Here is a 21306-nt window from a genome sequence, read left to right on the forward strand (position 1 = left end):
CACTTTCAACGACGTGGAAGATGAAACACCTTGTGAAGTCAGCAACGTCGGCAAGTTTTGGAAAACAATATGTTACTGTCAGTTGGAATGTAGGACTAGCGTAAACTCATCAGCAACTCTGTTGAACACAGCGTCAAAATATTTAAACAAATCAACGTACCCGCCATGCCACCTCACAAGTGCTGTATGACTACCGGTATCTTTACACGTGATGTGACGTATGCCTGCACGTCGGCCACGCCGATTTGCATGAAGTGGTGTCTCATTTCTTAGGGAAAGATCTCTACCCTAATATTTCTCACTTCCCTCATCAAGGGTTATCTCACAAACGAGGGCACTCAGTACCAAGTGGAAGATGTAAGGGGTAGAAATGGGATTGGGCCTTAGTCTGTCAAGAAAACTAAAACTGCACCAGTATGGCAACAGTTTGGATTTTAAGCCGATGACAAAGGTGTGCTTTCTGTCTGTGAAAGAAGCAGTGCACCATTTAGCGCAGCACTTGTGTCGGACGCCTTGTTTCTACTTATTCCTGTTAATCACTTTGAAAGAGGAATTTGTGAAGTTGAAATGAGGAATTATCTACCGTATACATTTCTTTCTTATTTCAATACAAAACCTAAATAAGGTGTCAGCTGGCTGAAGGAAGAAAGATCAGCAGGGAGCTAAGAGTTTCTGCTGAGCTAAATGACCATCGCTAATAGCAAGCCAGGCTATTTGTCGTTGGCTGTATCATGTGTCTACGAAGAAGGATTAGAGCCATGTACAGAAAAAAACAATTGAGATGTTTTCGAGAATAAAGTCATAAACCTATGAGAACAAAGTTGGAAGTGAAGCAGTGTGATTCAGTGTGGAGGAATGAATAATTACATTTCCAGGTGGTAACGTGTTACATGACATTGTAGATGTAATAATATAAACTGAAGTCCTTTTGGTAATCACTTATATTACTTCTGTACTGGTAAAATGTAAATGACTGTCACCCCCAACAGCGTTTGTACACACGTTGTCAGTTTTTATACCAAGATACCCAACGCTCTGGACTTTTTTTCTCCTAAAATCACGAGTTAAATCTTGTAATATTTCTACTTTATTCTCTAAATCTAAGTTATTTTTTCTTTAAACACGGCCTTAATCCTCACAATATCAAATGTGTGTTTTCTGTTTAAAAAGTAACAAATGAAGGAAGACATTCACACGCGTAGACTACTCATCCATCTTTGAAATGGTTACGTCTCCAGTCTGATCTCGAGCACACGTCTGATGGCTACGTGGTTTATTTACATGAGAACAACAGAGGTGCATATGTAACTGCTTCAGTGTGGACAGAGAGCTCTGATGGTACACGATGCGTCATGATTCAATACCAGTCTGGTGTTTGGCCTAATATCACAGCAGTTTGATATCTTTTTTCATCCATCCATCCATCCATCCTATTCTGGTGGAAGTAATATCTGGGGATCACCTTAAAGGAATTTCCTCAGATTTGGCACAAACGTCCACCTGAACTTTAGAGATTTTGGTGGTCAAAGGTCACTGTGACCTCACCGAGCACATTTTAACTAAAGAACTGCACAAAAAAGCTTGGTGCTTCAGTGTTTCAGTCAGTTATTCCCTGCACACACACACACACACACACACACACACTGCATTCCTATGGTTGCTAGCTACAAGACTAGTTAACACATAATGGTTGGTTGTTGTGTGCTCACACACAAACACACAAATCCTCTCTCTTTCTGTGTGGTTGAGTCGCAGCAGGTTGTTTTATAATCCCATAATTTGTTGTCTTTATTCTCAGGTTATTGTGTCTTCATGATCGATGCACGACTGGAGCTCATTAACACTCTCCTCTCTGCCTCTGCCTGTAGGACCTCACTCAGCCTCTCTTTATTCTCCTCTTCTCCTTTTCTTGTTTCATCTCTGTCTCTCTTTTCTTTCTCTTCACGTCTCTCTTTACCATTAACCCCTTCTTCTCTGCTGTCACTCCCTATTTACTCCTCTTTCCTCTCACTGTTTCTTCATCTTCTAACTGCTCCTTTTATTTCCTTATTTTATTTCTCTTTTATTTCCTCCCCTCCTCTCCTCCTCTTCTTCCTCTGCTCCTTCCCTTCTGTTCATCTCTTTCTTCTCCCTTCTCCTCATCTTTGCCTCCTCTCCCTCTCTCTCAGTGGGTAGATTGGTTTTGGCACTCAGTCCCCTGATCAGTGAACACACACACACGTAGCGAGCGGCGGTGTCATCGCCATGGCGATGTCAGCAGGCGGGGCTTAATCCAAAGTGACACTTGTTCTCTGCCTTCCTTTCCCATCGCCATGGAAGCAATTACCCTCCTCCTGAAGGGCCTTTTGTCTGAGTGTGTGTGTGTGTGTGTGTGTGTGTGTGTGTGTGTGTGTGTTCTTGTCCTCCCCGGAGTTGACGGGGTGGAACCTCAGCCGCGGGTCACCTGATTGGCTGAATTGAAAGACAGGGGGAAGAGAGAGGAGCAGGGAGAGCATCAGAGGAGGACGAAGGGGGAGTCCTCATCTTTCTTCCTCTTTTTCCAAACCCCTCTTTCCTTTTTCTCCTCCTCTGTCCTCTCTCTTTTAAACGTCCAGTGTTTAAACGTCCAGTGTTTAAAGGTCCAGTCTGTAGGGTTTAGGAGGACGTATTGGCAGAAATGGAATAAAAAATATAATAGGTATTTTTTCTTCAGTGTGAAAATAAGAATCGTTGTGTTTTTGTTACCTCAGAATGAGACGTTAATATCTACATAGGGAGCAGGTCCTCATTTATGGTTTCTACAGTAGCCCAGTAGGGACAAACCTAACACCGGCTCGAGATAGGGACATTCACGTTTTCACGCTTTTGTGTCAGCCACCATGGTTACACAACACCTACTCACTCTGACCTCGTCACATCTCTTTCAAAATAAAAGCACTACATCGGTACAACACTGCAAATTGATGTTTTTTCCTTCAACAACAAACACACGTGGTTACGTTTAGCCGACACACACATGGTTGGGTTTTGGAAAAAAGAACAGGATTTGGCTTTGCATTGCGATTGAGATTACAATATAATTACAATATACAATATAATAAATAAATGGTATCAAGAGTCTTTTTGCTTGATTCAGTGTTTCCCCTACATTATATCAGGGGGCACTGACCTGACATAGTTATTGTTATGGACAGACAGTGAGTCAATGACCATCAACAGACTGAGCACACAAACACGCTGCTCACACAGCAGCGCAGCACGGAACTGTACACACAGCGGAGCGAGCCTGTGTTGCGTCCAGGCGTTTTCACGTAAATGACAAATTCCAGCACGCTATAGCACAACACAGCAGCATGTCATGTGGGCCGAAACCGAGCAAAATTGCTGTTTTTCATTTGTTATGGAGTCCATGATTTCCCTGTGACACTTACAAATGTTTGCTGAACTGTGCTTGGATGTTGTTTTCTGAGGCTCTGGCGGCTTTCAGTTGTCTCTTTGTCTTTAATGTTACACGGCTCGGCTTTCTCTCACATGCACTCTTCCTACCTTTTCCTGTGCTGTGCTGTCTCAAGTGCTGATATAGATTGGTTGTGTTGCCGCGGGACATGGCGACTTTAACTTTTAAACTTTTACACAGCACGTCTTTCTGTTCAACGCCGATGATCTGAATCCAAAGTATCGCCATGTAACAGACGTTTTTTTCGCCACCAACTCAGCCTGTTCATGGTCGAGCTCATGCTCTTCTTCAGTGTCTGTGTTGGTCACTGCTGCACGCTGGCTGCACGCACCAGGATAGCTTGTGGGCGTGATGTCAACAAACTCCACACACTACAGAAGAGGCAGTCACGTTCACAGGCAGACACCTTAACATTTATTTACATTAAATTGCAAATCGCAGCCTTTTATGCGGTTATGTAATCGCACAGCCTGACATCGCGATTGCGATTAGATTAATCACGCAGCACTATCCACCACCCTTCACTTTCATTGTTGTTCCACTGCATTTCCCCCTGACACTGCCGGGTACCGTCAGACAATACCATTGACTGGTCGCAAATTATGCCGATGTCTGTCTGACGCTGGAAGTCATTGAACAAGTGCTGGAATTTGATGACTTTGGAATGAGGCTGAGTTGGGTTAGAAGCCCTTCCACCTTCAGCTGCATCAGGAAAACACAGATTTTTAACATGAAGCTGTTTAATTCAGTTTAAATCACCGGGTCAGATGTTTTGGAGATGAAGAGAGCTCTGTGGCTAATTGGGCTCCTGGTAAGAACAACCTCAACATCTAGATCTTAAGTTATGAGAGACAAAAGGTGAGCACAGACTAGCAGGTGCTGGGTTAGCGGCTCATCACTGACATGCCAAACGGCATAAGAAAAACGCTGATTTGTTGCGTGAAACTGCTTTTTAAGTGTTTTTACTGGTTTAAATTACCTGGTTCATTTGTTTTGGAGAGGAAGAGACCTCTGTGGATAATTCAGCTCCTAGTAAAAACCTCCTGAACAATGAACACTGAAGGAATTCTAACAGGGGAAGTTTCAGCTGGTTGCAATCTGCAGTCCTCACCACTAGATGTCATTAAATCCCCTTAAATCTGACACACTGGACCTTTAAAGAATAAATCCAAGTCTTTCTCCTTCTAGTAAAGCAGCACATGAACCTCTGCTTCACTCAAAAAAAAATCCCTTAATTAGACAATGACATTACAGACTTATATAGTTCCTGTATTTTAGTTTTATATGCCTGTTATTACTTCTTTTACTTTCTTTATTTATCTGTCCTTATTTCTGTCTTTGTGTTGCTGCAGCAGCCAAATATCCCTGCTGGTAATCATTTAATGTTCATCTTGTCTTTATCCTATCTCATTTTAAAACATGGTGAACCAGATGCTTTTATTAAAAACAACAACCAGCACTTCTCTGTTAATGACGAGCGCTTTAATTGGATTCAAAGAAGCTCTGTTTACTCTGGAAACAACATCACTTCAGGCTGCGGTGTGAACTGCATCACAGTGACCTCTCGGCCAAACCAGATATTAATCCACCCTCTTTATTTTTTTTTAATAGACGGGCACTTTGCAGCCTTTGGATAACACAAACTATCAGTTGCAAATATACAACCACTGTCCTCTGTATAGAAGAGAACACAAAACCCACGCAATTAAACACAGTGGCCAACAATAAATAAGAAAGGGCAGTGGACACCTTGGTGCGCGCTGCAGACATTAATAAGCAACATAAATCATAAAGAGTGACACTTCTTATACAATAAACAGCAGGATGCAGACAACACAGTGGGTACAGTGGAGGTATGAGCAATATAAAGACTCCAGCTGCATCACACAAACACACTTTACAGCAGGAGCCTGCAGTGTTCTCACACACTGGGTGTTATAGTGTGTTGTACAGCAGTGGTTGTTGACTTATGGACTGAAACCCATTGTTGAGTTAATTGTTGTAATCGTTTACGTGAATGAGCTCCATGCAGTCCTCCACAGTCTGCCCTCATTACTGTGTCTGATTGTTTTCGTAACTTCATAAAACTGACACTGGTCGGCCGTGCGGTGGTTAGAGGCGCCTCGGTTTGAGCTTCTCTCTGTAGCTTTCTTACACTCTTTTCATTTCAGTCTGTGAACAACACTATGAATGCCATCTACATTTGCACCCTTATCTCCAGAGACTGTCCTCTTCCAAATGCAACCACATAGGTCATTGTTGCAAGCAGAAAATACGGCCTAAATTCACATTTTCTGTTAGGCGGCGACCTCTTGTGGCTGTAGTGAAGTGAGGCAACGTAGTATGAAGAGTGAGAGAGTCTGTGTAGGGTGGGTGGGAGTTAGAGGAGATGGATGGGTCAAACAAACACAGGACTTTCATGCAGGAGACTGCAGAGCGTGTCCTGTTTTAAACCAAAAGACGTTATGCAGTATGTTGTAGTACGTCATGTGAGCAGGGGTTTACAGAATTCAAGGTTCGGTTTATTACAACACAGGGCTGTCATGGTATGGTACATTTTTGATAGGGCAAAAAACTAAAAATGCAAGAGAGATTTACTTGATTTTTAACAATTTGAATTTATTAAGGACCACTTTATTCACATAGCACATTTAGCAAACAAAGCAATTCAAAGTGCTCTACGTAAAACATCAAAAGCATCAAGACAAGGAGCAAAAAAAACATGTTATAAAAGCACATTTAAAGGCAGTTCATTAAAGAACTCAAGAATAGTAAAAAGGTATAGAATATAAAAAATAAAAGTTACAGCACAGTTAAAATCAATAAAATGTTTGAATAATAAAAGTTACAGTGAGGTATAGGAAATGAATGAAAAATAGATTTAATAAAAGGCAGCAGCAAACAGAAGAGGCTTCAGCCTTGACTTACAAGGAGAGTTTGTTACAGATATGTGGAGCATAAAAACTAAATGTTGCTTCTCTATGTTTAGTCTCGACTCTGGGGACACAAAGCAGAGAGAGGTCTGGGTGGGTCATACTGTAGCAGAAGGTCAGGTAGACTCAGTCAGTGTGAAGACCTCAGATCTGGAGTGATGTGATCCACTTTCTTGGTCTTGGTGAGCAGCAGCGTTCTGAATCAGCTGCATCATTAAAACTAACACCATAATGTCGGCTACAATCGTTTTTGACTTTAAACAGTGATGGAGTTACAGCTGAGTGACTTTCTGGGGCGTCTTCTCAGCAGCATATAAAACAAAAACAGGTCCTTATAAAATATTAAATATATAAACAAATACAAACAAAAGAAGTAATTCTGTTTCTGAAATGTCAGAGAAATTTTCGTGTTTTTTAATTTTGTGAAAGTTTAAAAATCAACGTCATAATCTGTAAAAAAAAAGAAAAAAAAAATGTACAAAGCTGGAATTAAGTTTTGGCTGAAATGGGCATGTGTAGGAACACTGTAAGATGGCTCAATATGATTAAGCATGTTCATAAAGAACTACAGAGTCAGGTCTCATACCTGCGGCTATAAATGTAACTTCACCAACTGCCTCGGTGGTTTATTTGCTCTGTTTGGATCAGTTGGGAATGGCTGCCTGAATGCTGCGGGGATAACATCAGTTTGTAGTGTGTGTGCTAAACCTTGTTTTGTCTAGTTCCCCCGATGGACTCACTGGGGTGAGGTTGGCGTAAATGAATTGACGTGTTTGCAGTATCTCCACTGATGTAACTTACTGTCATGTAGCAGATGTACTGCTGTTTTGTTTTCCACCTCTCTCTCTCTCTCTCTCTCTCTCTCTCTCTCTCTCTCTCTCTCTCGCCATTAATTCACAGTGAAACTTAAGTGGCTCCAAACACCAGACTTGGTTGGTCTCGGACGATCTTCTCTTTCAACACATTCTCACTCCGACTTCTTCACATATCGATGTTTGTCATGGACTTTCCACCTCGATGCTGACATGAAAGGATGGTCTTTGTCAGTGTCTAATGCTGGAAGTCACTGACCAAACGGCAGTATTTGACAGGATGTCTATTTCTGGTCTGGTCTGGTGTTGCTAACCGTCTTGCAATGAGCTAGCGTAGCATAGCTGCTTCGTAGTGTGTCTCAGTGGAGCAGACTGTTCTGGTTTGGGGGTTAGACAAGCAGACAGCATGTTGCCTTGTTGAGCGCAGTGACACTGAGAACATTATATTAAACACAGTTTAAGCTGTAGCTTTTATTTTCCAAATGTAATAGGATACTTCAGCATATTGTTCAGTTTGTACCAAACTGGAAGTCTTGCACCGGATGGTTGGATACAAATTTGTGTATTATTACAACCCCAGTTAGGACTGACTTCCTGTTCTTGAGAAACTTGATGAATACAGTTTTTACTTTACATCTTCCAGAGTTCAGTTTTGGCTGCAAATTGAAGTCGTAATTTAAATCTGTTTCCAAATGAATCCTGACAGGTTTTACCTCTTTTCTTTCTCTTCCTTTTCAGCCACACACTCTCACAGATATACGTCTCTTTCTCCCTTTTTCTGTCGCTGTGTGAATCTGTCTTCACATTATTTAATTTTCATGTGTGCTCTGTCGCTAACACACACTGTGTATCTGAACGTCCATCTTAACCAGATTCAAATCTGCACAGGCTTTGTTTGACTGTGTGTGTGTTTGTGTGTGCAGAGAGGGAGATTTCTATCAGTTGTTAAAGGCCTCAAACTCCACAGATTGTAAAGGTGTGTGTGTGTGTGTGTGTGTGTGCGCGATGGCTATCAGCGGTCAGGACCTCAAAACCTCCCCAGATTTCCCCGTCGGCCACCGTGCAGCGTTCCTCTGAGTTTTATCTCCCGCCTTCATCTCTCTCTTCATATTGCTCGCCGTGTTTCTCTTTATCTCGCCGCAGACGTCCCTGCATGGATTTTATTTTTTAAATACACTCTGAAATATTCTTCCTCTCAGTTTGGCCTCTGCGGATGGATGAGCTGATCATGTAAACAGATACTCAGATATCTGGACGGAACAGAAAAATTAAGCGGAGAGTTTATTCCAAAATGTGATTGGAACAAAAAATGGACTTCTGTTCAAACGAAATGAGGCGGGCCAGAAAGTAAATGTGCTCCAGTCTCTGAGGAGTACAATCTGAATATCTGAGTGTTTCAGTCCAGGTGCACTGAGCTGCGTGAAGAGTTTGTTTTAGTGAGTCGGACAGCTTCCTGTCTAAAATTCAATGGTTTAAAAAGTGACACATAAAAATGACAAAAGCTGTGATTTAGAGGTTTATTATAATTACTGGCTGGTTTAAGTCATATAAAATAATAAAGTGGTGAACTTACTGATGCTGCTGGTCCCCTGTCCTCATCTACAGTGACACAGGCACCTGTATACATCTGTATTCTTCAGCCTTCAATTTAATATGCTAAACTTGTTGTCTCTCCCTCACACTCGCCCTCAGAGATGTGGTGATCTGACTATGGTTTCTTTTAAAAGCCAGCCAAAGACGCACCTGTTTAGACGACATGTGGGTAACTTGTCTGTACCAGAGCTGTACTTTTTTAAATTTTGCTGTGTAATGTGAATTCTTCTTTTTTTTTCCTGTGTGTGTGCAAATATTTTTGCTAGTTGTGCACTTTTCACAGCGTGGCTCTCGTAGTCAATTTCTTTCTTGTTACATAATGTTCTTGTGAAGCGTTTTTGACCTATGTCTGCAAACAGAGATCTGTGTGGGTACATGAGACCCTAAAAAAGAGGCTGGATCATGGGGAGTACCACCAGTTGGTCCAGGAGCTTCTCCTCCATCATGGACGTTTACAGTACTGCACTTATCTGCTGTTTTCTATTCAGATGGTGCTAACTGTGCTTTGTAAAGTCGTATAGCTCTGGGTATCCAGCAACCACTACCACCAGTTTCTCCTTCATTGTTTACCAACTGTAAATTTGTTGTCGGGACCAGAGTTGGGTATAACGCGTTACTTTGTAACGCGTTAGAGTACTTTGATTACTTTTTGCAGTAACGAGTAACCTAACGTGTTAGTTTGCTGTTTGAGTAATCAAATACTTAAGTACATTTTCAAACAAGACATCAGTTACTTCCGTTACTTTTAGAACGCTGGTCCTTCAGCTCTGAAACAGCAACAGCTGTCGTTTGGTTCTAATAACAGAGATAACGTTAAACCTGTCAGTCTGAAAGAAGCCACGGAGCTTGTGGCTCACTACGTGGTCGGAGAAATGCTGCCCTTGTCTACAGTGGAGTCTAAATAGGTGGAGTAGGACTCTCTGACAGACATACTTCAGACTCAGGACTTGCATTATGCCTGGTACATGCTACGCGTTGGTACTCACCAATTATCCCCGGTCGTCTTTCACGGCGTGTGTGACGTCATCGGGTTATTCTTGTCCTGTTTTTATTACTTTCACTATTATTTGAGTCACTGTGTGTGTTCATGTGCCAGCCGACATGTTGTTGTAGTCTCCTAAAAGCGTCAGCAGATTGCAGGAGCTACATTTGAAGCGCCATATGTAAACTGTCAAGCTACTGTATCTTCCACAGGAAGTTCTGACAAATGTTTCACAATAAAAGCCTATTTAGAAAACGGAAGGATTCTCTCAGCCGAGAGGGGCTTTTAATTTGAAACAAGTGTTGAGTTTGAAATGATGGTGCGATATGTTAACTTTACAAAGACAACAGAGCGGATAAAAAGTAAATATATAAACACACAGAGGGATTAATAAATAACGGAGCATCTATAATGTAGTCTGTTTCAAATGAAGCTGGGAGCCTCTGCAGTTGTGGTGAGTAAAAGCCCCGCCGCTATTTGTTAATGTTATTACTTTATGTCCGACCGTGAGGATGTGCCATTGTTTGCTAGCTTGATGCTAATGACAGTAACGTTAACTCAGCGGGTTGACAAAGTGCCTCTGCTGTTTCACACCATCATTTCCCCATTTTACTCTGTGTGGTAACATCCCTAGAGGAAATATTAAAAACGCTGGGGTGTTGTTGTCATACAGTTGTCTGCGGCAGCAGATGGTTGTGTGTTTCTACTGGTCAAAGTGACGGCTGTGATGGGAGAACTGGATCTCAGTGAAGGGCAAGTGGTCCATAACTTTAATTTTGGAGACAAAAAATGTAGGCTTAGCGCCCTGTGGTCCATTGCCCAATAGGAAATGTAGAATACTCAAAAGTACTTTAATAGTGCTTGAGTTACTTTTCTCAGGGAGTAACGTTGGAAGTACTTTTAAAGTAATTGAGTTACTTTACTCAGGGAGTAACGCAGTAAATTAACTGGTTACTTTTTTAAAAAGTAACGCAGTAACGTACTTTGATTACTTTTAAAGTAACCCTTACCCAACACTGGTCGGGACCACCACAGAAGGCCCGCCTCTCAGATCATCTCATTGGGAAAAAGTGGAGATGACGTGGAGCTCTGTTCTTCTCTGAGTTTAAGTTTTTTCAGTTTGAAGAGTTCAGAGCATTGCGGCAAAAATGCGCAGGAATGTGAGGCGTGTCCCAACGCAAAAACAGCAAGCAAAAAGCTTTGTTATCATTTAAAACGGTTACAAAAAGCTGCATCCAGTTGCCAAAACACTCTCTGTGTGATCAGGAACGTAAAAGTGTTCATACCTGTCCACTGCTGTCAGAGCGTCCTCCTGCTGCCTCACAATCTTCTTTCAAGTCAGTCAGTGCATCTGACTTTTTTGTTTTCAGTGTGACGATGGCAGCAGCAACATGGCAGACTATGAACTTCTCAAAAATAGTTAAGTATATTAAAAACAGGGAAAGGGATGATGGATGCAGAGCAGCGTGAGGAATGCTCTGTGTCTTTACTCTGGTTCCTCTACTGCTGTTCAGTGTGAGCGTAACCTCGCCTGAGGAGACACCGCACACTGTGTCAAGACTTTATTTTATTAATAATAATAATAATACATCTTTATTTAAAAAGTTCCCTTTCAAAACACCCAAGGTCACCTTACAGAGCATGACATAACATACAAAGCACTATTACTGAACTACAGGATGCTGACTTTCATTTATTTTACCAGGTAAAAATCTGCAGTTTTAGTCAGCACAAAGCTTTCTTCACCTGAACCAGGATAAAACTGAGGTTTTAATCCGTGGCACAGCAGTCACGTCTGCTTCCACAATCAACGCTGTTGGGTCTCTGTTATTAAATGTAAAATCACATGTGAAAAATCTTGATGTATTCTTTGAATCAACTCTGTTGTTAGCACTGGCTTTTACCATCTTAGGTCACTTGCAAAAATAAAAGCTTTCCTGCCTGTTTAACCAATCACTGCTCCCCATTCCAGTTCAAACTAAACTGATGGAACATTTTCAGTTGTTGGTTGTAAAGTGTGGAATAGTCTCCCACTTCCAGTCAGATCTCCTCCCTCTGTTGATACAGTAATAAGTGACATTACTTTGATGAAATACTTAAAATAGCCCCATTACATATGACATTGTGACCAGGGTATCTAGTAATCTGTAATCCATTACATTCCAAACGTAACCTTCCCAAGACTGAGAGCAGGTGTGATGTATTCATGAAAATGTAGTGATAGTAACGAGTCTGTTTCCTGCTGTTTAGAATATGTTTCTGTATGCATCAGACTGTAAATCTGCCTGACGACAGTCCGTCCAGTCACATGACTGATGGCCAGTTTGACCTCCAATTGACCTGGAAGTTAAACCTCGACTACCCAGTGACCTTCCCAGCATGCTCTCTGCCTACACACTCTTAAAATAGTCACACACACATGGAAACACACATATTTCTTCCTTTCAGCTGACAAGCTCTTTAAAAAGCCATCGACCCACCTCGCTGAACTTTACGACATCACACACACGCACACACACACACACACACACACACACACACACACACGCACACACACACCTCGCCTGCCATGACAAGCTCTTTAAAACACCATCAAGTCACCCGGCTGAACTTTACGACACGGTTTCATTTCATGTTTATAAGACCCAAACACCGACACACGCGCACACACGCACACACACACACACACACACACACACACACACATTTACCTACTCAGCCGGTACATGATAAATATGTCTGTTTGAGTCAAGGTCAAACACACCTCCTTGTTCACTTACACACGATCTCACATATCTGCACTTAAACACACACACACATGCACACACACACACACACACACACACACAGAGCGCAGACAGACATGAAGACATATTTGTCGTCCATCAACATAATGCCTTCCAAGTTTGCGGAACAAATAAATTCCGTCTGCCTCGCTGCTCCTCGCTCTCCGAGCAGCCGTCAGCCTTCGTACACACACACACACACACACACACATCTGTATGAAAAAATGTAGCGAACATGAAAATCCTTTGCTGCCGTATTTTGTTCTGAATATAAAAATCTGTGGGTTTAAATTTCAAAAAGAAATGTACACCCTTTTGTTTTCGATGTCTTTTCTCCTGACCAGTGACAGTGGCTGGATGTCAAAACTGAATACTTCTTTTAGCACTCAACAAAATGTGTGTGAAGCACTGAGTATCAAAAACTAGGAAGTACTGAAACCTGACATCATGTTGGATAATAATAAAGTGCATTTTATTTATAGGCACCTCTGAAAGGGTTAGTTTAAAAAAAAAATCCATTGATGATGAAGTCAAACAAATCAGTAATATATAGTCATAAGTTCATAAAATAATCAGACAAAGTTACTGATTATAAATGCATCATCAGTGCAAGTCTTGATATGTGTGTCACCATTAGATCAGACCGAATATGCCAGTTTGAAAACTAATGTTATCAGACGGGATTTGACGGTAGAAAGGGAGTCAGTATGATGAATGCCATGTGGGAGGGAGTTCTGAAGGCAGTGGGCAGAACCCATGGTAGTCAAGCAAGCAAAAGATGCTCTGAGAGTACGAGAGGGTGTGGAGATATGAAGGAGTTCAGACAGGTACAAAGGGGCTTGCTTATGAAGGGCCTTAAAGGTGAGAAGCCAAGCTGGTCTCATTCTGAAGTCCTTGAATACTGGTGCTTAGGCAGTGACTTCCTACGTTAGAAACAGATGAAAAAAGCTGTCCTTTCACCTCCACATGCGGCTGGGCATTGTCAGCGTGTAACTGCATCTGCCAGAGTCAGGGGGGAGACGCGGCCAGACAACAACGTAAGTTAAGGGGGTGAAAAGTCTGATTAGGGTGGGTGGGAAGGGTGGTGGCTGGGTCTTACAATCCAGGACTTTCACCCAGGACGCCAGTGTTAGCGTCCCATAAGAATTTGAAACCAAACCCTGTGCGTTTGTTGTTGAAGGACAAAAAACGTCAAGTCCCAGTTTTGTAGTGACATAGTGCTTTTATTTTGAAAGAAACTGTATCAAACTGTACATTTCCTGTGAAAACAGAAGTGTATTTTGAAAACAGACAATACATGTCACAGGCTGAAGTTGACACGGTGTCCCAGAACGTCAACAACCAACACACCCAGGGTACCTTGGACGCCATATGTGGACGTGGAAAGTCCATGACCAAACGTGGACATGTGACGAGGTCACAGTGAGGATGCGTTGGAAAATCAAAAATCTTGAAATTGATATGACATTTAACAGGAACCAAGTGCTGGAGCTGTTGAGTTGCTGGAGAACAGAAGCGATTTGATCTGTGGAGGGGGTTCTGGTAATGACATGGATGGCTGAATTCTGGACCAATTGGAGTTTATGAAAGACACTCACTAGAGAGACCAAAGAGGACAGAGTTGCAATAACAACACATTCTCACTCCGACCTCGTCACATATCGATGTGTTTTTCATGGACTTTACTCGTCGAGATATGATGTGCAAGGTACTCTGGGGCTGTGGATGTTCTGGGAAGTCGTGTCAACTTCAGCCTGTAACTTGCATTGTCTGTACAAAACTGCAAATTGACGTTTTTTTTCCTTCAACAACACACATGGTTGGGTTTAGGGAAAAAGAACAAGGTTTGGCTTTACAATCTTATGGGATGCGAACACTGTTCTCTCAGGTGAAAGTCAGTGGTTGTTGGACCCAACCACCATACTTGGGCTTCCCCCAGATGCTGCAGCATCTGGCTATGTTCCATGCTGGTGTGAAAGGACGGCTCTTTTCATCTGTATCTGACGCCGGAAGTCACTGACCAAATGCTTGATTTCGGCGACTTTGGAGTTGACTGGGTTGGCAGTTATCAATATGGAATGTAACCAAAGTGTGAATGGGGATAGCGGTGCTGCTCGATGTCAATGATGGGCAAAGTTGATTAATATTACGTAGATGAAAGCATGTAGACCGAGTAAGATGACGGCCACACACATCAAAGATGACACCCAGACTCTTAACCTGAGGGGAAGGACTTGGACGTTGTCAATGGTCAGAGAGAAACTATGCAGTTTAGCCGAAGTAGATTTAGTACCTACTGGGAGAACTTCAGTTTAAAGTCAAAGCATTCTTGGGTTTAGGCTGCGAATTACTTAAAGATCGCGTCTAAAAGACCTCAGAATTTGAATTGATCACTTGTTAAATTAGAGGGGCTGCTTTCACCCAAGGGCAAGACATAGGGGCAAGGTACCCATATGTGCTGCTCTCATCTATAAGACTGAAGGGAATGTGGTCTCATGGACATCAAGAATGTAAGATCAGATAAAAAAGACCCGACAACACTCGATGCTAATTAGCTGAAGCTGCAGAGTGACAACATGAGGACAGTTTACGGATTCCACCTTTAAAATTCAGACCATAGACATTAAGGAAGGGTCAGAAAATAGGATCAACGAAATGCAAGTTTATCCATTTTCTTCTTTCCTTTCCTTTCCTTTCCTCTCCTCTCCTCTCCTCTCCTCTCCTCCTCATTTATTGTTTGTTCTCCCTGATAAATAAATGACAAACAGTATGAAAATGATATTCTTCGCCAGATGACAGCCATTTTTCATCTCTAGCCCTAAACAACTCCTCCTCCTCCTCTAAAGTGTTTGTCCGCTATCCCTCCATCTCATCCCTCTCCTTCTCTTTACATCCCTCTCCCCTCTTTTATTCCTCGAACACTTTTTCTCCTGCATTTTTTTGCTCCGGCAAAAATTAATCACCTGTCTTTATGTGTGTGTGTGTGTGTGTGTGTGTGTGTGGCCGGCAGGAAGCCCACAGAGGTTTTTAGCAGCTGATTTATTGCCGAGTTAATTCATAACGGCGTCCGATGATGATGAGAGGCCGCAGGAAAGTATGGTCGTCACTGTTGTTGTTGAAGGGTGAAAGAGAGAGAGAGAATAAACAGAGCAGCTCTTTCATATAAAGTAATAGAGTGGAAAGTGATGGAGAGGATGGAGAGGACGGAGGAAGAGAGGAAGTACTGGAATAAAGGAAAGGAGAGACAGATTTGTCAGGTACTTACATTATAGAGCAGTTTCAATATGAGGTAATACAGTAGGGAAGGGAAGAAGCTGATGTCTGCTGATGATCACTGAAGTTCTTATTTTGATCTGAGGGAGTGGTGTGAGTGTGACGAAGCACAATCACAGGAGGTCATTCTGTGATGTCATCTTTATATTTGCGTATTCTCATATCTATGCTTTTTCATTTCTTAGTACCAGAAGAAATCTGACTCATCTTTCCTCAACCTTTCAAGGGGTCATGTGATATGCAGATGACGGTCACAAGAAAAATTACTAAAATTAGAAGAGGTCAAGTCGATTTTATTTACCGTGAAACTTTGTTTAAAGGCCCAGTCCCTTTTTACTAGCCTGGTGGAGCTACACATTTTGACAAATAAAGGCCTGTCTCAACTGACCCTTCACTGTAAAGCATAGTCATAACATAACACGTATTTGAAGCCTAATTTTTACACAAGTAATATTCATAAAACAAACAGTTTCATTGTATTTCCCATCTTTGCCGAGTAACAGTTTTGTGTGAAAGGAATTAAAGGCCTGTCCCAAATATAGGCCTGTTTAGCTCAGTGATTTAAACAAATAATGGCCGGGGCTATTAATTGAAGTTTTATGGTATGGTATTAGCTTAAAATGACAAGTTGGACATTTGCCACAAGGAGCTTTACAGTGCATACAGCAGACGGCTCCCTCTGTCCTCAGACACTTGATTCAAATAAGGAAAAACAACCCAGTCATCAGAATAAATGTTGGCATCATACTTTTTACTACGTTACATTTGTACATTACGATGTCGAAGATACGATCTTACAAAGTCTTTACCTTTCAAGGACATTGTGATCACTGTGGTTTAGGGTCAGGAAAATATCATGCTTAGGCTGAAAATACCAGTTCTTGGTATCACAATTCTGGATAGAAACTCAGTGACGGGTCGCTAAAAAACGAACGGTTTCGTCGTTTGTTGGTCTTGAACAGTGGTCTGCAGCTTGGCAGATGTCATCCATCATCCCCTCCACCTCCTGATGACAAAGAGAGCTCATATGCTACGTCACTAGAAACATTGATATGACACGCAAACCTGTTTTAAACATGTAATGTGTCCATGGTTTGCAGAAATCTACAATGCAAACATTTTCTTCTGGTGGCTGGGCTGTGAAATACTGATCGAGCATTTTTAGTTGTTGAAGGATTTGGCAGTCAAAGCAAACAAATGTGTCCAGACACCATTAAATTCTCTTTTCTGTTTTGGATATGAATCCATAGCTAGCTTAGCTAGGGAGACTCAAGACTAGCTGCTGCTGTTGAGGTTCGGCAAGATTTATAGGAAAAGGCACCAGGCCGTAAACGTATGACGCACATTTTAGTTGATAAAATGTTAAAACTTTTCTTTTATTTATTGATAGGCTATGCATTTTTACAATTGGAGAATGTAAGAATCCCTTGAGGCCTGAAACAAAGATAAAGCAATATTGGCGAGGGGCTAACAGCCACAGGTTGCATACCCTTGGGATAGTTTTACATTACGGCCTTATGTGGACATCTTGCACGAGTTCTGATTTATGTAGGAGCTCTTTGAGTTGGTCTGCCGGTTGGTTGGTCCAGAAAACTTTTGGCGGCCACAGTTTTTTCCCTTGTAGGCTGAACTTTGGCGCAGATGTGGCAGCTATTGCAAATTTGCACTTGTTTTTCAATTGTACAGTAATATGTTTCAACAGGAAATTGATGGTGCAGGATGGTTTTCTTTAGTTTGTCTTTGTTTTCTACTTCACTGACACATGAAGTTTAGTCTCATGCTATGAGAAGTCCACTCTGAATCTAATTCTGCGCATCACATCTTCCTTAATCAGATCTCTTACACTCTGCTGTTCTCTCTCAGGCTGCAGGCTCTGAGGAAGGAGAAGTCACGGGACGCGGCGCGATCGCGGCGGGGAAAGGAGAACTTTGAGTTTTACGAACTGGCCAAGATGCTGCCGCTGCCGGGCGCCATCACCAGCCAGCTGGACAAGGCCTCCATCATCCGGCTCACCATCAGCTACCTGAAGATGAGGGACTTCGCCAACCAGGGAGACCCGCCGTGGAACCTGCGCATGGAGGGACCACCGCCCAACACCTCTGTCAAAGGTAGGACAAACACGGACAGGGACGGGGGATGGGGTTTGTCTTTAAACTGTTGTCAGAGGCTCTGTGTAGCTCCAGGAAAAAGTTCTTGGGTTTGTGCAAATCCCTTTATATATTTCTCTACCTCTGAACAAGAAAGCGTTCCTTCATAGAGATGCCATAGTCAAACAATTTCCTACAAAGAACCTTTTCTTTTGTTTTTCATTATTTCTTCAGTAAGCCTTTACATACTGGATGGTGAACAGGCTGGTGAAAGTATGCTTTGCCCTTTTCTTGTTGCTCCCTGGTTTGTTTTTGCTTTCCTCCATCATTTAAAGCAACAAGGTCACACTCAGGAACCTTCTGAGCAGACGAAAAGTCCAAATGAGAGCTGTCCGCTGAGCTGACTTTTCATCATAACAAAATATTGCGTGTTGCAGCTTGAAAGCTTGACTTCTGAACTTTATTGACCATGTTTTTCAGTCCAAACAGACGTTAACCTCTGTTGCATCACCAAAAGCTCTTTCTCTGTCTGTGTTATGTCAGGGCTCGTTGGCTTGATACAGACATGGTTTCACTGTAAGCGTTGCAGCAGACGACTGCTGCTGTCAGTGTGGTGGATGCTTTCCCTGAATCTTTAGCAAAAACTGAACTCATGAGATGTCGTCTGTAGCAGCTTTGCTTGGCTTGAATCGAGGGTGCCCGACTGCAGACTGAACACATTGAGTAAATTCGTCTGCTGGAATGAAGTCCATGTTTATGTGTTCAGAAATTAGCAGGAACTCCGGTTGTTTCTTTTATTTTCCTCCAGTTTCTCTTCTTCCTCTTGTCTCAGTGCACTCATGCAGACATACTGCATCAAGATGAGCCAAAATGTATCTGTGAAGTTGAACCATTTTAAACGTGTGCAAACATGTGTTGGCCTCGGCCGACTTACAAGTTGTTGTAGAAGAAGAGTTGTTGGAGAGTACATAAGATTTTCTTGCTTCCACGCCGGCATTATGTTTTCGGGTAGTTCTTCTGTACGTTCGTCCCATTCTAGTGAACGTGAAATCTTCAAATTTGGCACAAACATCCACATCAAGATGAACTGATTTTGATGGTCAAAGGCCAAAAGTCAAGGTCACTGTGACCTTTTTCATCTTATTCTCGTAAACACGAAATCTTGAGAATGATTCGAGGGAGTTTCTTTAAATTTGGCACAGATGCACAAATGAGCTGATTACATTTTGGTAGTCAAAGGTCACTGACTGGTTTGCGCAGCTTTAAAACTCAAGGTGGTATTTCTAGTTTTAAAACTAAATATGTAGTATTTTTTTTTATTGTAAATTGAAGTATAATTTCTGTATTAAAAAGTCTCAAATGAAAGGGTTACAGCTTTATTTTACTACTAGGCCTAGATGTTTTTTTTCTATTGTGAAAAGCCTCCAAAGTCCTGACATACGTTTTTTTTTTTCTCCGTCTTGTCAGCACAAGATCAAATCTAGCTTTAAAGCAAGAGATCTCTGTCTTGTCTGTCATCTGATCTACCTCACATTTAGAGGGTGAACTGCTGAGGACTCAAGGACGTGCATTGTCATATTTGGTGCAATTTGGACACGAGACATAAACTCTGATATCTAAATATCGTAATGAATCTATAGCAGTTTGGGTTCAGGTGTCAGGACCCAACAAAGCACAGTGTTGAGTGTGTAGTTGTTTGTCTGTATGGTTCTTGAAAGATAGCACCACAGTCCGAGTTATTGGCTCAATTTGAACAAACAAGTTTTTGAACAGGTGCTGCACTAATTCTAATAAAAGATAATTAAAGAAGTTGTGTATTACAGCTTCCTGGCATGTCTGTGATGACAGGTTCTTTTCGTACATGACATTTTTAGTTACCTTAAACTTGTGCAGTGGACCTTAAGAGAAGCTTCAGCCTCTTTATTTAGCCTCCATAAACATGTCTTTATATCCTCAAACAAAGCCTTTAAATGTAATGAATCTGAACATGTAAACAGAGGCATATCAGGCCGGAGGTGAGCCGCACCACAGTGATTGTCCAGCCTTTTAAACTGCTATCAAACAACATGGAAAAGCTGCAGGAACACACACACACACACGCACACACACACATAGAGCTAGCTTCTGCGCTAAGTGATTTTCTGTGAAGGGAACATTAAGCTTTGATGAATTTCTGCCTGGAGTACCAGAGTATACACAGCACTTGTGAATCTAAGTGGAATTTGCCTTTGAAATGGGCCCTTTGTGCGACGCACTTAGAGGAGAAGAGGAGCGCTCGCTTTTAAAAGGGACGTTTGGGCTTGTAGGAATGACCCAAAGATGAAAGCAAATTGCCTGAAATTTCTGGTGCCATGTGTGTGTCTGTGTTTTAGTGTGTGTGTGTATGTGTGTGTAAGAACTCCAACCAGGATATATACCTGTATGCAGAGCTGTAATGTGTGAGAGAACAAGAGTGTACTTCAGGCTGTGGGAATGTGTGAACACAAGTTAATGTTTGTGTGTGTGTGATGGTGTAATAGTGTGTGTGTGTGTGTGTGTGTGTGTGTGTGTGTGTGTGTGTGTGTGTGTGTGTGTGTGTACGTGCGTTTCTACACATGTCTGAATGTGTGTGTGTTTGTGTGTGTTTGCGTGTGACTGCACATACCCTCGCCACACAACAGCAGATGGCATCATTGTTGTCGGCGCTTTGAAGAGGCACATGCATTTTAATGAACAGAGCAGGAATGTATACACCAGATTAGTGTGTGTGTGTGTGTGTGTGTGTGTGTGTTGGACATTCCCTGTAACACAGTCAGAGAGGATCACACACAAGTCACATTTCACACTGTGTTTTACCAACACTTAGACACAAGCACAGACACCTGATGTGTCCTTTAACCTTAATCTGATTCCAGTGGAAATCATCAATGACTCTACCTGTTCAGTGTCTTTACCTGTCCAGATATTTTTGTAAACTGATATTTTCCCCGATTAAAAAATAAATAAATCCATCCACACGACTTTGTTTAACAAAATATCTCCATCTACATGAGAGCGCTAAAATGACTCCAAACGCTCACACGTGCAGTGTTCACACAGACAGTGTTGCTGCTGCAGAGCTGCCTACTGCTGTCACTGCTGTCACTACTGAAAGCTGGTACTCTACATATTTATGGAGCCGTGCAGCCACTGCATTATCAACAACATGATGCTGCAAATATTTCACAATAAAAAGCCTCATGTTAACAAATGAAGGGATTCTGTCCATAGAAACATTGCCAGAGGACTTTTATTTTGAAACAGAAATAGGAAGTGTCAAAACTAAATACTTGTAGTTTCTTCATGTTTGTGACAGATTGAAACACTGGGTGTGGTTACATGATGGCTTCTCTATTGGAATGAAATAAATCTGAATGAAATAATTC

At 41.9% G+C, this 21306-nt stretch overlaps 1 protein-coding gene across 5 annotated transcripts in view; it reads left to right on the forward strand.

Moving 5' to 3' along the window:
- The window catches only part of LOC125900837 (neuronal PAS domain-containing protein 3), a 489872-nt gene that overhangs the window by 200002 nt on the left and 268564 nt on the right, over positions 1-21306 (forward strand). For 4 of the 5 annotated variants that reach the window (XM_049596087.1, XM_049596089.1, XM_049596091.1 and 1 more), the window contains one exon: positions 17679-17923. In XM_049596087.1, the coding sequence (XP_049452044.1) occupies positions 17679-17923 (245 nt within the window). Of the gene's footprint in view, positions 1-10129; positions 10211-17678; positions 17924-21306 lie in introns of those variants that run through there. The other variant, XM_049596092.1, reaches the window with a different exon arrangement.

The sequence above is a fragment of the Epinephelus fuscoguttatus genome, linkage group LG14 (assembly GCF_011397635.1).
Source record: "Epinephelus fuscoguttatus linkage group LG14, E.fuscoguttatus.final_Chr_v1".
Classification (NCBI taxonomy): Eukaryota; Metazoa; Chordata; class Actinopteri; order Perciformes; family Serranidae; genus Epinephelus; species Epinephelus fuscoguttatus.